The sequence below is a fragment of the Colossoma macropomum genome, unplaced genomic scaffold, assembly GCF_904425465.1.
Source record: "Colossoma macropomum unplaced genomic scaffold, Colossoma_macropomum, whole genome shotgun sequence".
Classification (NCBI taxonomy): domain Eukaryota; kingdom Metazoa; phylum Chordata; class Actinopteri; order Characiformes; family Serrasalmidae; genus Colossoma; species Colossoma macropomum.
In genome coordinates this window covers 11,535,490-11,550,698 of record NW_023494795.1, presented here as the reverse complement: position 1 = coordinate 11,550,698, position 15,209 = coordinate 11,535,490, and the positions used below count along the sequence as shown (strand labels likewise).

At 39.0% G+C, this 15,209-nt stretch overlaps 1 protein-coding gene and 2 non-coding genes across 3 annotated transcripts; 2 read left to right on the top strand and 1 right to left on the bottom strand.

Annotated features, from left to right (window-relative positions):
* Positions 1 to 1,594: 1,594 nt before the first annotated feature.
* Positions 1,595 to 1,710, top strand: LOC118816342. The gene has a single exon (XR_005007858.1). It is a non-coding gene; the product is annotated as a U5 spliceosomal RNA (small nuclear RNA).
* Positions 1,711 to 4,125: 2,415 nt separating this feature from the next.
* Positions 4,126 to 4,197, top strand: trnad-guc. The gene has a single exon. It is a non-coding gene; the product is annotated as a tRNA-Asp (tRNA).
* A 2,609-nt stretch (positions 4,198 to 6,806) lies between these two features.
* On the bottom strand, positions 6,807 to 14,738 carry ociad1 (OCIA domain containing 1). The gene is made up of 8 exons (XM_036581462.1): positions 14,503 to 14,738; positions 12,462 to 12,546; positions 12,298 to 12,351; positions 12,139 to 12,186; positions 10,470 to 10,602; positions 10,011 to 10,228; positions 9,223 to 9,378; positions 6,807 to 7,686 (listed from the first exon to the last, which is right to left on the bottom strand). Exons 1-8 carry the CDS (start codon positions 14,560 to 14,562, stop codon positions 7,649 to 7,651), a joined length of 792 nt encoding a protein of 263 aa, XP_036437355.1. The 5' UTR covers positions 14,563 to 14,738; the 3' UTR covers positions 6,807 to 7,648.
* Positions 14,739 to 15,209: the final 471 nt, after the last annotated feature.

Genomic DNA, 15,209 nt, shown 5'->3' with positions numbered 1-15,209 from the left:
TTGTAAGTACTTTAATTCAAGCCTGTCAAATTAATGATGACATTGTTTAGCCTGTTAGCTAGCTGACTGGCCAGGTTCTAGATAAGAAAACAGACTGTTAACCCCTCAGTTTAAACAGAGTTCAGTTGCTGTTAGGCGGTCATAGGTGTGCGTATATGAGTACTTTACAAAGGCTTCGAACGCGGGTCAGACAATCAGAATTTAGAACCGTAAAAAATAAAAAAAATAAAAAATAACAGTAATTTTATAAGGCAGCTATAAAATATTACACAGATGCGGCCCCGTTAGTGGCACTTTTAGTCATTTTTTCAGTGTGAGTGAGGCTTGTGTTTTTGTAAAGGGGCTACAGAATCTTGCTGTATTTTCTTATTCTATCTGCGTTGATCTTTATTTAGACTTAAAAAGGAAGAGTGGTAAAGAAATTAGCCTTAAAAGTCACTATGTTTTATTACTTCTGATGACCCTTTATTTAACCTCAATGAGCACTTTATAGTAAAGTCACTGATATTAATAGCTAAATTTTGTATGCATAAGATGAAATTTACCAGAAAATACCTTTTCATATGACTCTTACTGGAGTAATGCTAACCAATCAGCACTCAGTAGCAGTAATGCTAACCCAGTCAACACTCAGTAGCAGTAATGCTAACCAATCAGCACTCAGTAGCAGTAATGCTAACCCAGTCAACACTCAGTAGCAGTAATGCTAACCCAGTCAACATTCAGTAGCAGTAATGCTAACCAGTCAGCACTCAGTAGCAGTAATGCTAACCAGTCAGCGCTCAGTAGCAGTAATGCTAACCCAGTCAACATTCAGTAGCAGTAATGCTAACCAGTCAGCACTCAGTAGCAGTAATGCTAACCCAGTCAGCACTCAGTAGCAGTAATGCTAACCAGTCAGCGCTCAGTAGCAGTAATGCTAACCCAGTCAACATTCAGTAGCAGTAATGCTAACCAGTCAGCACTCAGTAGCAGTAATGCTAAAAGTAATCAGCACTCAGTCTCCCTCTCTCTCTTTTTCTTTCTCTCTCTCCCTTTCTCTCTCTCTCTCTCCCTCTCTCTCTTTTTCTCTCTCTCTCTCTCTCTCTCCCTTTCTCTCTCTCTCTCTCCTTCTCTTTCTTTTTCTCTCTCTCTCTCCCTTTCTCTCTCTCTCTCTCTCTCTCTCTCTCTCTCTCCCTCTCTCTCTTTTTCTCTCTCTCTCCCTTTCTCTCTCCCTCTCTTTCTTTTTCTCTCTCTCTCTCTCCCTTTCTCTCTTTCTCTCTCTCTCTCTCTCTTTTTTCTCTCTCCCTCCCTTTCTCTCTCACTCTCTCTCTCTCTCTCTCTCTCTCTCTCTCTCTCTCTCTCAGGAATAACCACGTGGGAAACCAGGAAGTGGAAGCAATTTTCCCATAATGCACTGCACACAACAGTTTGACTTTATATCAATGTTATATCTGTTTACATGGTTTAACAAATGTAATTAGTGATTATTACATAGTTATTACGGTGTTTTGGGTGAACTGTAGTGTGTTGGTGGTGTTCACTGTGTGTCTGCCGTAACTGTGAGTTGTGCTGCTGTCAGTGAGGCGCTGAGCCGCCCGCTCTCAGCTTCAGTTCACTCTTGTTTCTCTTCAGATCGTATAAATCTTTCGCCTTTTACTAAAGATTTCCGTGGGGAGGAACATTATGAGTATCAACTAATTTTTTGATGCCCTGCTTCAGTGCGGGGCTTCCTACACTGGTGAAAAACAGAACAAACTAACTCAGAGAGCTCAAGCTGTACACGGACTCATTCAGACATTCCCAATAGTACAGTAGTGTATGGAATCGTATTTGTTGGCGCAGGGATGTTAAACTCAACAATGAGTTGTTAAACTCAACAATGAAAGGGGCCAAATTAAAAATTCTCCCCAAATCTGTGGGCCGGAGAAACAGTGTTTATTTATATGTATAGTTTTTAATCAGTGTCGTATTAAAACCCAAGCAGGCCACTGTTTATTCAGAGTACGAAAAAAACCTCCAGTAATAAAATACAGACACTTAGTAGCAGTAGATGTTAAAACATTACATGAATACTTAAAATATTGAAGGAACTGCATTTCTGACGTTAGGTGTTTATGTTGGCTGCAGCTGAGATGCAGTTAGTGTGTTTGGCGATATGACTGGTGTGGAGCTGTAACCGCTGCCCCATACATTGTTGTTGGGGTAGGAAAGTCAGAGCACGCTACGTTGCAGTGCTACGAGGCTGAAGTCAGCTCCTTGTTCGCGGCTTCTCTTCTATGGAGGACCAGGATTGCCAAATTAAAAAATAAATAAAATGTAAAAATAAATTGCTCAGTAAATTAATCAATAAATAAAAACTAAATAAAGTATATATTGCTTATTGTGATTGTAATTATGCACGTTTCCTTTTTCTGCAGTTATATATTTCTCAGTTCATTTATTTCTGTATTATTTTGTTTCATTAATGCCATTTTTATATATTTTTTCCATATCTATATTTTTAACACATTGTTCGTTTTATTCATTGATTCATGTATTCGTTTATTTATTTTTTCATTAATTTATTTATTTCTGTATTTCTTCGTTCATATGATAATGAGGGGGCGTGTTTTTCACGTTCAGGCTTAGCAATCAAGACCAGGATGAGAAGAGCTGATTAAACTGCTCTTTCACTCCATAAAGAGCCGCAGTGCCACGAACAGACAAACCTGCCGATAAATAACTCTGGATGTCTCCACAGGCAGTGAGTGAGAAAGGCATCCGAATGTCTGGGTGATCTGAAATTTGCAGAAAAAGACGATGAGTCTCCTCCTCCAAAGCTCTGAATACTACTGATCGACCTCTGAATCAGCAGATCAGCTAAATGGATCAAACTGTCCCCACAGCCTCCACAGGAAAGAGTGAATAATCCGGACCTGCATTTTCAGCCAGATCAGCCGAGACTCTCAGATCTCTGACTGTCTGCTGCTGTAAGCAGCCGTTACTCTACTGTCTCGTCTTCAGTTACCGCTGAGAGAGCAAGACATGAACAATCGATCTCCAGAATCTGACATCGATCAACCAATAGGAATATTAAGACGCTGTGACATCATTGCCTGACAGCCCCTTTATTAGCATAAGGACAAGGACATACAGAAATAAATAGAGAAATAAATATAGAAATTAATAGTTATGGAAATAAATTAATAAAAGAAAAATTAATAGAAAAACAAAAAAAAATGTTAATAAAGAAACATAAATAACAAAAAAAAAATTAGTGAGAAGGGTAATTACTAAATAGACATAAATAAATGCAGACATTCATTTATATAAGATTTTATACATTTATATATGAATTGTTATGTATATTTATTTATTTTTAGATTTATCATCATTATTCTTTGCAATTCTACTTCATATATGAATTTACTAAGTCATTTATTTTTAATTTGATTTATTTTTCATTTTGTCAGATCTGGTCCGTCATACCATTGTGAACATGAAGATTATGACTAAAAAAGGAATAAAATATTTAATTCTGTAAATATATGATTTTCCTTCAATTCATTTCCAAAGCTTCATTTCATGGCCAGTAGTTTAAAGTGTGAGACTGAAGAAAAAAATAAGGGTGAGTTTATAGATTAGATTTCAATCTAATCTAAATCTAAATTTAATGGGATTAAATTGAATAGTTTTTTCCAATCTCAGACGTACCTGGCAATATGGCACAATGAGTAAACGTGCGTAAAAGGAAATGGATAAGAAGCTGAAATTTCAGAGGGATTTATTTGCATGGAATGGAACCAATAACAGATCCTAAACACAGAAAAACGCTGTCCCTGTAAGGAAAACCTGGTTTAGCTTGGCCCGATCTGATTTAATACATTACAATAACCGGCAACATGGCTTATAGAGCAGTAATGCACACAATGAAGTGAACAGGAAGCTGAAGCATCGTGAAACGGTCTAATATTGATAGAAAATGAAAACACTTCTGCGGGCCTGATCTGTGTTTGATACACGGGTGTTAGACTGTGGATGTGCTTTCTGTACACAGTCAGCTCTGTCCGCTCTGAGGTGAAGCCACATCAGCCCTCCCTACACTGTCTTATAACGGCAGTAATGAGTCTTGAGGCAGTGTTTTAGAGTGGCTTTAGTACCTCATCCTCGTTAGTATAGTGGACAGTATCTCCGCCTGTCACGCGGAAGACCGGGGTTCGATTCCCCGACGGGGAGAGTCAAAACACTTTTCTTCATTTTTATCAACTTAAATCTTCAAGTTTTTCATCGGCAACAAACACGCTGAGAGACTCTGACCCGTGTCTGTGACGGGCCGTAATAACGGAGTGTCCGCTTCTCACCAACCTCACAAACTTCTGTTCACTGAGCCGCTGAGAAGCAGAGGCATTTAATTCGACTCGCCTCTGGGGGGCGCTAAGCAACTCCGTTTAAACACAGAGTCAACTTTATTCTTCTTTGAACACAGAAACACAAACTGGGATTAACTTTTATCAACATATTTGTTTCTATCGAATCGCTGCTGTCGGAACAAAACCTCACATCTCCATTTTTGTCGTTTTTCAGTTTTTAACTTAATTTGAAAACGCCTGTTGCTCTTTACAACGTGTGCAAATTTCATGACAAATGGACCAAAAAACGGCCCAAAATTACTTGAAAAGAAGTCTGGTTCCATTGACTTACATTAAAAGTAAAGTAGGGTTTTTCCTTCTCCTGTAAAGTTACCACTTTGGAGAAACAAAGTTTTTTTCCGACAACAGCGAAATACAAAACTTGGGGCAAGTAAATGGCAAAAAAACTATGAATATCATTTTCTTATTTTCGTCTGATTACTAGGGCTGTGAATCTGTAACATTTCAGCTAGATTTTCTTTAAATTCAGGGAACCAAAAAGCAAATATAACAAAATACTCTTTACACATGTAGGGTTTTCTTTCTATATAGCCTTATTAAGAACTAAGAAATGCATTCTCTCTACAGGATGCAGAAAAGTTAGTTCATGTATTTATTACTTCAAGGCTAGACTACTGTAATGCCCTGCTGGCTGGATGTCCCAGCAAAAGCCTTAACAAGCTTCAGCTAGTCCAGAACACTACAGCCAGAGTTCTTACTAGAACCAGAAAGTTCGACCATATCAGCCCAGTTCTATCAAACCTACACTGGTTACCAGTTAAATTTGGCATCGATTATAAAATTCTCTTACTGACTTATAAAGCTCTAAACGGACTCGCCCCTCAGTACCTGAGTGAACTTCTCTCCCATTATGAACCATCACGCCTACTTAGATCACAAGGTGCTGCTCACTATTAGTACCTAGAATTAATAAAGTTATGTCAGGGGGGAGAGCCTTCTCATACAAAGCCCCCCAGCTTTGGAATAGTCTTCCTGTTAATGTTCGGGACTCAGACACAGCCTCAGTGTTTAAGTCTAGGCTAAAAACTTACTTATTTAGTCAAGCCTTTGGTGATTAGTTTTCCCTGTCAGACCTGCCAGAGTCTCTGCTGCTCTGCTAACACTGTAATCTGTGATCAGTCACCCATTACAGAACTGACTCTCTGTGTGTTTTCCTTTCTTTCTTATCTTTGCCGAGTTGAACAGCTGCCCATCCTGTGCGTCTGATGCTGCTGCCTCTTCTGCCTTGATCGGGTGCCCACTGCTGCCAGCCCTCTGGACCGGCTTGACCACCATTGAGCTTCATGCTGTACAACGCCATGTAAACCTCACCCTCACATCCTGACCCCACTGATGCTGCTGCTGATGCTGCATGAACTAATCAAATTAATCATTTGCTCCACCTGTTACCCCGTTTTTGTACTATAATACTTTATACTAACAATGTTTACTATCCGGTGTCGGCCAGAGGAGGATGGGTTCCCCTTCTGAGTCTTGGTTCCTCTTAAGGTTTCTTTCTGTTTCTCTTAGGGAGGTTTTCCTTGCCACTGTTGCCATCGGTGACGCTCATGGGGGCTTGGACCCAGATTTCTTTCTGTAATGCTGATTTTTTTGTTTTGTAAAGCTGCTTTGTGACAACACCTGTTGTAAAAAGCGCTATATAAATAAACTTTGCTTGCTTGCTTATGACTTTTTCTATGTCCATCCATCTTCACAGGCAGCATTAGCTCATTTGAATTTGAATGTAACCTACATGCAAGACACGTGATGCTTGTACATTAAAGAAGCACATGTAAAAGTCAGTTTATGACCTCATACACATTGATGCAGAAGAGAGTTGTGATGCATCAAGAATCAATAATTTTTCCACTCCTTATTACCAAGTACAGGCTGTCCTGTCTTGCTCCAAATTTAAGCCTTAATCTGAGCTCAAAGACCTTTAAGTGTGATTTAGTGAGACAGACTACAGGCATTAAATAATTCAGTGCGCAGTAAAAGTGAGTAATAGTGCACTTGAAATTCACCATAAAGCTTTTATTGTTCTCAACATCTGCAGAACCATGTTATTTTTTATAGTTTGCTGCAGATGTTGCGTTTACTTCTTCTCACTTTAAAAATCATGAAAATCTGTCATCTGGCCAGGTGTTTAACACGTTACTGGTGAAGCAAAACCTTGTATCTACAAAACGGTAAAACTGGTCATAACTTATAACGATTTATGAAGATTTTAGTCTGCGTAACTTTTTAAACCATTTCTATTGGTCCATTCATCATGAAAGGTTCACACATTGTCAAGAACAGGTAGCATTTTCAGATTTTTGTCCTGACAGTGACAATTTTTGGGTTATAGTTTTTTTTTGTTTTGTTTTTTTTTTTACAGATATAACATTTAATTCTGTTTAAATCATACAATAAAGAACACAAACCATCCATAGATTCCAGAAATCCATGTAGTTTAATGATGTTGGTTGCTGGAATAATCAGTGTGTGGTTGTTGTACATGAGCATTGAATTTCAAAATCTCTCTCATTCGTAAACACACTCATTCCCAGTTTTAGAAACATTGCTGGTGCTGGAGCTGGAGCAGTCATCCATCATAAAGCAAAATTATACACTGATAATGAATATGAAGACTGTACAGAGACTACATTGAAGAAATCATTCATACAGCTTTTAGGCCAAAAGCACGTCCACTCTGGCTCAAGCTTTAATCATTACTTTTGTTTCAAAACACATTCAATTTTGCCCTTATTCAGTAAAAAGAGAGTGAAATTAAACTACTGGGTTTATTTCTTCAGTTTGTTTGAACACTCTACAAATTTAGACTTAAAACAATAATCATTCTCTTTTACTCTGGAAAATCCCTGATAATACTTTTATGGCTAGTTCCACAGGCAAACAATTCATGACAATGTTTTTCAATGAAATTACCACTAGTAGAGAAATGTATGTAGTGCCCACCATTTACCAAGAAACCCCCCTTTACTGACAAAAAGCACAAAACATCCTGACTTACTTCTGAAACTATTTGATGAAGCAAAATATATATATATATATATATCTTCATTTCTCGACCCCAAATGCCAAATGTTTTGAACCCATTAATATTGCTGTTTATTTTCATTTCAGAAACAGACCCCAAACGCTGCTCTGGGTTTTAGTGGGATTAAAGTATCTTATGCATCTTCTAAAACAGCTGCATTGCACTGCACTGGATAAATCGCTGACTTGCTCTCACCCCACAGGAATCAGAGGGCAGTCGGAGCTCCAGGGCTGTCTTACTCGTCCCAAGCGTCACCATACTTGTTCTTTTTAACTGATGAGACAACAGAAAACATTATAAAACATGTATATTGGACATGATAGTGTATGATTACGTCTCTACTATACCTAATATAAGTACTGCATCATTTTGTAGCTGGCGACATGCTCAAATAATAGACACTGGGGTATGTGTACAGGGACACTGTGTTTGTGTACAAAAAAAAAAAAATGCTTCTTTCACTCCCTATGAAAAAATAAATAATTACAGAACAGACACACTGTGCCCTGTACGTTTCCCCCCAATTTCACTGAAATATGAGCTCATTACATACATGGTACAGCACAACCTAACACTTCTGTGCATTTACTTGCTGTCACTAAGTTACATGAATGTAATCACACTTGACAGCATGCTGTGTGGTATTTTGGTGAGATTACCAGTTTTATAATGTCAATTAAATGCACACTTTACATGTAGCATATACAGTCATATGCAAACGTTTGAACACCGCCAGTCAAATGGCATGTTTTGTTGGTTTTCTAAGTGAAAAAATTCAACACATTACATTAAAGAGGACAAACCTAAACTCCCCATGTTAAATAAACAGTAGTTGTGTATTAAAACATGCAGAAGTTAACTAACTTTCGAAAATCAACAAAACGTCATTTGATACAGGGTGCCCAAACCTTTGCATACAACCGTATATAGCAATATTCCTATTTTGCCTACTTTACATCCTTGTAGCGATTCTTGAAACACATCTGATGCAGCTCATGAGAGAAGTTTCCTGTTTCAATACCGGTTTTAACAAGCCCCCGTCCACTTGGACTCATCATCTCTCCTCAGGGGAAGGAATCCCCAGCGTCAACTTATGGGCTGTTCCACTACTTTATTAGCTCAAGTGAAGGGTGTTAGAATAGCCCTCGGAGGGATGAGGGATCGAGAAATCATTGTAACCTTACACGTCTCCCTTTTCAAACCCAGAAAATTATGGCACCAAAGCTGTTTATAAGCTTTTTTATAGCAACAAACTACTTTATAACATTTCAAAATCATAACATTTGATTTACTGGGCTTTAGGTTGCAAACTACTCCATCTGCTAGCTGGCTGGTTAGCATGCTAACGGCTACACAGCTAACAAGAAAAGGGCCTTACACCACTTTTCTACTCCAAGATTATAGACAGACAACGCAATTACTCACACGCGTTATGAACGTTGTACTCAAACTTCTTAAAAAACGTTCGGTATTTGGAAAGTTTGCATGGCTAGCTGTTTAGCTCACTGAGGCTAACCTGCTGGGAGAACTGAAACAGGGCTTAGGAGTGCTGATCTATGATTGGATTCTTTAAAACCCTTCAGACAATATGTCTTATGTCTTAAGTGAAAAAAAATGATATCTGTATTTCTAAACGTTAAATGTTTAGTTTAATAGCTGCATTGATGTGGCGAAGAGTTTTCCACAGTAGTTTTTCATTACCTGTGGAATGTGACTTTCTCTAGAAAAGTGGTGCATGACTGAAACCAAAGCCAAAAATCTTTTAAACGTGAGAAATTTGATGATCATTTCCATTAAGCACCAGCTCACCTTCATTCTTTGGTGTCGGCACCTCAGCCTGTGGTTTCAGATGAGTTTCAGCCTTCTGCGTGAGGGTGACCTCATAGTTCTCCCTGTTTTTACTGCGCAGCTCCTCGTACAGTACTGTCCTTTTCTTAGGAGCATCATCTTCCTGGTAAGGTGGAGCTACAGGACGGCAAATTTGACCATCAATTTGAATGAGTCAGATAACTCAATATTCTGGAAAGAACAATGGAAATTGCAATAAACACATCCTTTATTCATGACGTGACACTGTCTTTCAAAAGATTGCCCTGTTGATCAAAAGTGATAGTTTGGGAAAAATTACTGACTTTTTTTTTAGGACTTTTACCCAGTTTTGTCCTCAATTTAGGCATGTTCAGTTCCAGTTGCTAGCTAGTCTCCCCCACTGCATGATTACACCAAGGCTGGGAAGCATGTGGTTCCACCTGGTTATCATTTCGAACTGCTGTTAATTGGACGTCACTGGACAGCTGAACACAGTGGGACAAGAATGCCAAGTGCGAGTTCTGTTACGTCACCTAGCAGATGCCCATGTTGGTGAGCATCATGCTGAGTGATATGGGGTGAAGGACATCGTACCCACCCAGAGAGAGTGAGGCAAATTATGGTCTCTTAGACTTCCCGGATGACTGTGGCATCCGCAGGAATAGAACACGCAATCTTCTGACAACATAGCCAGTGCTTAGGAAGACTGTGTAATTTATTTTGGCCAAATTATCATTTTAAAAGATACTTAATCACCACAATAACAAGGAAATTAATAGTAGTTTTACCTTGAGGGGCAACATCATCCCTTGAACTGTACGGCGCAGGCTCACTCAGTCCAGAGCTGAAAGGCGCTGGGTCATATGAAGAAGACGGGCTGCTATAGGGATAGTCACTGGAGTAACTGCTGTAGGGATTTGGCTGAGAGTTGGCCTGGAATGCAGTCTCAAAGCCTGATTGCTGAGGAGCTGCTGGATTTGGATCTGCAAATTCCGACTGGTTCAGCCTGGTTCATCAGAAGAATAAACACAAATTAGGTACCATAATTAAGCTTTGGTTCTTTACAGGATGAGTCCATATAAAACATTTAGCTTTATCAAAATGGAATAATCACAATAGTTTATTGATAACTTAAGCTAAAGCTACCATACACATACATATATACACATATATATACACACACATATTATATATATATGTATAGAAACATTATTGGTATATGGAAAAGAACGGAATGCAGTCCTTACTCAGGGGGTACATGACGCAGGCGTCCTTGCCGGAGTGCCTCTCCGAGTGGAGAGTTCTCCAGGTTTTTAAACTTTTCTTGACAAATCTTCATGTAAGACACCTTTCCTCCCATATAGCCAAACAGGCCAGCAACTGCACACAAATACATACATTGAGGACGTCTTGTAGACCTAGTACTGCAAACAAGAAATTATGTTTGGTGTAAGATGGTGGTTCCTTTCTGTTTACCCTGCTATAACCCCAAATTCACACCAGACATGACACACATGCAACATGAGATCAGCATAAGCGAAGTGTAAGCCAACATCAATCCAATCCACCCTGACTCTGAATCCGCTCTGTCACGTCACCTTTTTAGGTCAGATTATCAGTTCTTCTATCCTCTGATATTTTCTAAATAAATAGTTTTACAACACATTTAAAACATCACTGTAGACCTGTGCCAAAACCAAGTGTTTTCCCTTGTTTGGGTTCAGGTGAAAGGCTTGTTTTCATCATAACAGTCTTAAGAAGAAAACTCTGCTTATCCTCTATCAGACTGGAGCTAAAAAAAAAAAAAATCTAAAATGTGAAAAAGCATCCACACAAAGAAATCTGTGCAAAAAATCTTTTTTCAATCTTATTATTTTACATTGAGATCATAAAAGCTGCCACCAGACACTGTCAGTACAGTGCAACTACTGCAGCAAGAAGATCAAAACACTGTAGTACATCATGAATCTGAAATGAATTTAGAAAAAAAAATGCTCAATGTAAAAAATAAATAAATAAATAAATGAAACAAATAAAACAAACTCGCAGGACAAAAAGGCAGACATAAGACAGCACATACAGTCGACTGCCACACTGATTAAAGCGGAAGCGTATCTGTCATGTCAGACAGACAATACCTGATTCAACTTGTAGGCTCACGAACTTAAAGAAATAGTTTGTAAAAAAAAACATTATATTTACACCACTTACCCTAGATGTAGTGGATCAGCCAAGACATGTTTAGAGTCCAAAATTCTGCTTCCTTAGTTTACAACTGGAGCTAAGAGGCTAATGTTTCTAACAAACTCCAGAACTCACTAGTCACCCAAACACCCAAATGTTAAAACACATGATTTATGTAAAAATGCATGGTTTAGCACACAGTATGACTGTTTACCACACAAATGAGCAAAACCTCCACCACTACAGAACACCACTTGGACAACACCAAGGCCAGTATTCACAATTCCTTTGTATTTATGACTGTCATTGTCACAAATACTGATTTTAGATCAGTGTATAAAGGTGCTGCCTGTAGTTTTCAGCTATACAGTTATTTTTTATAGTTCACACTAAACTGTACTGCCTTCTAAAACAATGTACAACTAATCATAATGAACTGCAGTCTGAGCAGGTCGAAAAATGGTGTTTGTACAGAAACCATTTAGACTATTCGGGTGACTTTTGAGTTCTATCGTTTGCTAGCAATGTTAGCCCCACTGCTCCAGTTCTAAACTAAAGAAGTAAAATTTGGACTCCAAATGTTTGACTAACTGATCAGTTACCACTTGGATTAAATGGAAAATTGGATATATTTGATTTTTAAAGGTGCAAAACACTGAAATAACCAAGACAGGGGTGCTCCACATCCAGGGTCTGGAGCCACTGATGTAAAATATAGTTCATGTCACTTACTAGCAACTTTTGGTAGGGACCCAAATCTCGGGGATGGAGATAACACTCCTGAAAAAGAGACAGCAGCAGTGAAGGCCACCCAAAACTACTGCAATAAGACAGGCACAAGGTAACACACCAGTACAACAAAGAGAACTGGAGAAAAGGACATGCGCTCACCTCTAGACACCATCACCTGAGTGACTGCAATCGCTATGGCTGACAATGGCAGGGCTAGAACACAAAAACCTTATTATACAGACTGAAACAGACAGCAGAACGCAATGATTCTAAGGTGAAGCGCAAATGAGCATAAATCACCATTAAAGGTGCAAATCACTCACATCGGTAGTAGAAGCTCTCACGATTACACTCTCTAAAGACACGCTTCTCATCCTCAGTGGGAATGTAGGCCGCTCCTAGAGGACCCTAGATGCAAAATAGCAGAAAGCAAAACACAATCCACTTTATAACAGTGAATAAAGTTACTATTAACTTATCAAGACAACACATACACTGTTTTAGTTTTAGCAACCCGAGTCTCCGTGTGAAACGAAAATTTAGAAGAAACAACATGCGACATTTTGGTTTGGATTAAGAGGAGAAGCAGGGTAGCTGGAGGTTTTTCTGGGTAAGGCTCTTTAAGAGACTGGATTAAGTCGACACACACAGACAGGACAGATTAAACCAGCCTCTTCCAGAGCAGGTAGTCGAACTGGAGGTGAAGAAATGTGCTACACGAATCACTACAGCACTCAGCGATGATTCAGACCAGTCATTTTAAAATACTGGAAACAAGAAATATACAGATAGACAAATAGATAGACAGACAGACAGATAGGTAAATAGATAGACAGGTAGACAGACAGATAGGTAAATAGATAGACAGGCAGAGAGATAGACAAATAGGTAAATAGATAAATAAACATACAGATAGATGGATGGATAGATAGATAGACAGATAGACAGACAGATAGATAGATAGATAGACAAACAAATAGCCAGATAGACAGACAGATAGATAGACAGTTAAATAAACAGACAGATAGATAGATAGATAGATAGATAGATAGATAGACAGGTAGATAGACAGATAGATAGATAGACAGGTAGATAGACAGATAGATAGATAGACAGACAGACAGACAGATAGATAGATAGATAGATAGACAGATAGATAGACAGACAGACAGATAGATAGATAGACAAACAAATAGCCAGATAGACAGATAGATAGATAGACAGTTAAATAAATAGACAGATAGATAGACAGATAGATAGATAGACAGGTAGATAGACAGATAGATAGATAGATAGACAGATAGATAGACAGATAGACAAACAAATAGCCAGATAGACAGACAGATAGATAGACAGTTAAATAAATAGACAGATAGATAGACAGATAGATAGATAGACAGGTAGATAGATAGATAGACAGATAGATAGACAGATAGACAGACAGATAGATAGATAGACAAACAAATAGCCAGATAGACAGACAGACAGATAGACAGGTAAATAAATAGACAAATAGATAGATAGATAGACAGGTAGATAGACTGATAGATAGATAGATAGACAGGTAGATAGACAGATAGATAGATAGATAGATAGACAGATACATAGACAGACAGAGAGATCACTTTATTAATCCCAGAGTGAAACTCTTCTACTGCAGCAGTACAAAGCCCAGTAAAGAGCACAACTAGGGCAGAATAAACAGGAGCAAAGGACCGTTACTGTCTTACAGTGTTTACAGATACATAAACATAATAAACGCTGCAGGAACAGCTCAACATCAACTGATATCGGTTTGTTTTCAAGCCCCTGAACGAAGCACAGTAAATTCAGTGGTTCATATTCTGCAATATTAGGTTTAGAAAATGCATGATTAATATTATTATGAATACTCTTGTTGGTGTTGGTGTTGTTAGTGTTGGTGCTGTTAGTGTTGGTGGTGTTGTTGGTAGTGTTGTTGATGTTAGTGTTCTTGTTGTTGTTAGTGTTCTTGTTGTTGTTAGTGTTCTTGTTGTTGGTGTTGTTAGTGTTGTTGGTGTTGCTGGTGTTGTTGTTAGTGTTCTTGTTGTTGGTGTTGTTAGTGTTGTTGTTGGCGTTGTTAGTGTTGTTAGTGTAGTTAGTGGTGGTGTTGGTGATGTTGGTGTTAGTGGTGTTGTTAGTGTTAACCTAGTGGTGTTGTTAGTGTTGTTGGTGGTGTTAGTGGTGTTGTTGGTGGTGTTAGTAGTGTTGTTAGTGTTGTTGGTGGTGTTGTTAGTGTTGTTGTTGGTGGTGTTGTTAGTGTTGTTGTTGGTGGTGGTGTTAGTGGTGTTGTTGGTGTTGTTAGTGTTGGTGGTGGTGGTGTTGCTGGCGTTTCTGGCCACTTGCCTGCGTGTTCCGATGTGTCTGTTGGGGAGTCGGGTTAAAACCCGAAGACGCTTGCGACATTGCTGACTCTAATTCATAAAACAGCCACTACGTCCAGAAAACAAAGCCGCGCTTTAGAGAGTCCTGTGAAAACACGGCTCACACGGGTTTAACAGCTCAGTCCAGTACAGACGCGCAGCGCTGCTGACCACGACCTCCACACACAGCCACCCTAACCTGGAACTGAACTGAGCTTCTTCTTCGCAGAGTTCACTGACGGATGACGGACACAGCGGTGACATAGCGCCGCCTACCGACTCCAAACACTCCTAACACTGCGACTGCAGTTACTACGGCTGTCTTTTTGAAAAGTTAGTTATAGTCAAACCAATACAAAGGAGCACGACGGCGTTTTAGGGCCACTGTTAATAAAAAATAAAAACAGTAGACTTCGAGAATAAAGTCGTAATATTTCGAGAATAAAGTCGTAATATTTCGAGGAGAAGGTGGGCTAACTGTAGGTCTCGGTTGCTGTACTGGTGCCGGAGCTCCACTCACTCCTGTCTCTCTGTGGATCATTTTGATCATCATTCTCACAAACTCAGTTTCCTGCTCAGCTGTTTCTTATCCTAATAACAGGCTGGTGCTGATGTGCAGGAGAGACAGGGAGACTGAGTGTTTCTTTATGGGTGAATCGATATGAAAGTACAACTCCACCAAATTACCGC

Coding starts and splice junctions, on each gene's coding strand:
- ociad1 (XM_036581462.1), bottom strand. CDS start 14,562: ATGTCGCAAGCGTCTTCGGGTTTTAACCCGACTCCCCAACAGACACAT. Junction 12,187..12,297: donor TCAGGTGATGGTGTCTAGAG/GTGAGCGCATGT, acceptor TCTCTTTTTCAG/GAGTGTTATCTCCATCCCCG. Junction 10,603..12,138: donor GTCCCTACCAAAAGTTGCTA/GTAAGTGACATG, acceptor ATTTGTGTGCAG/TTGCTGGCCTGTTTGGCTAT.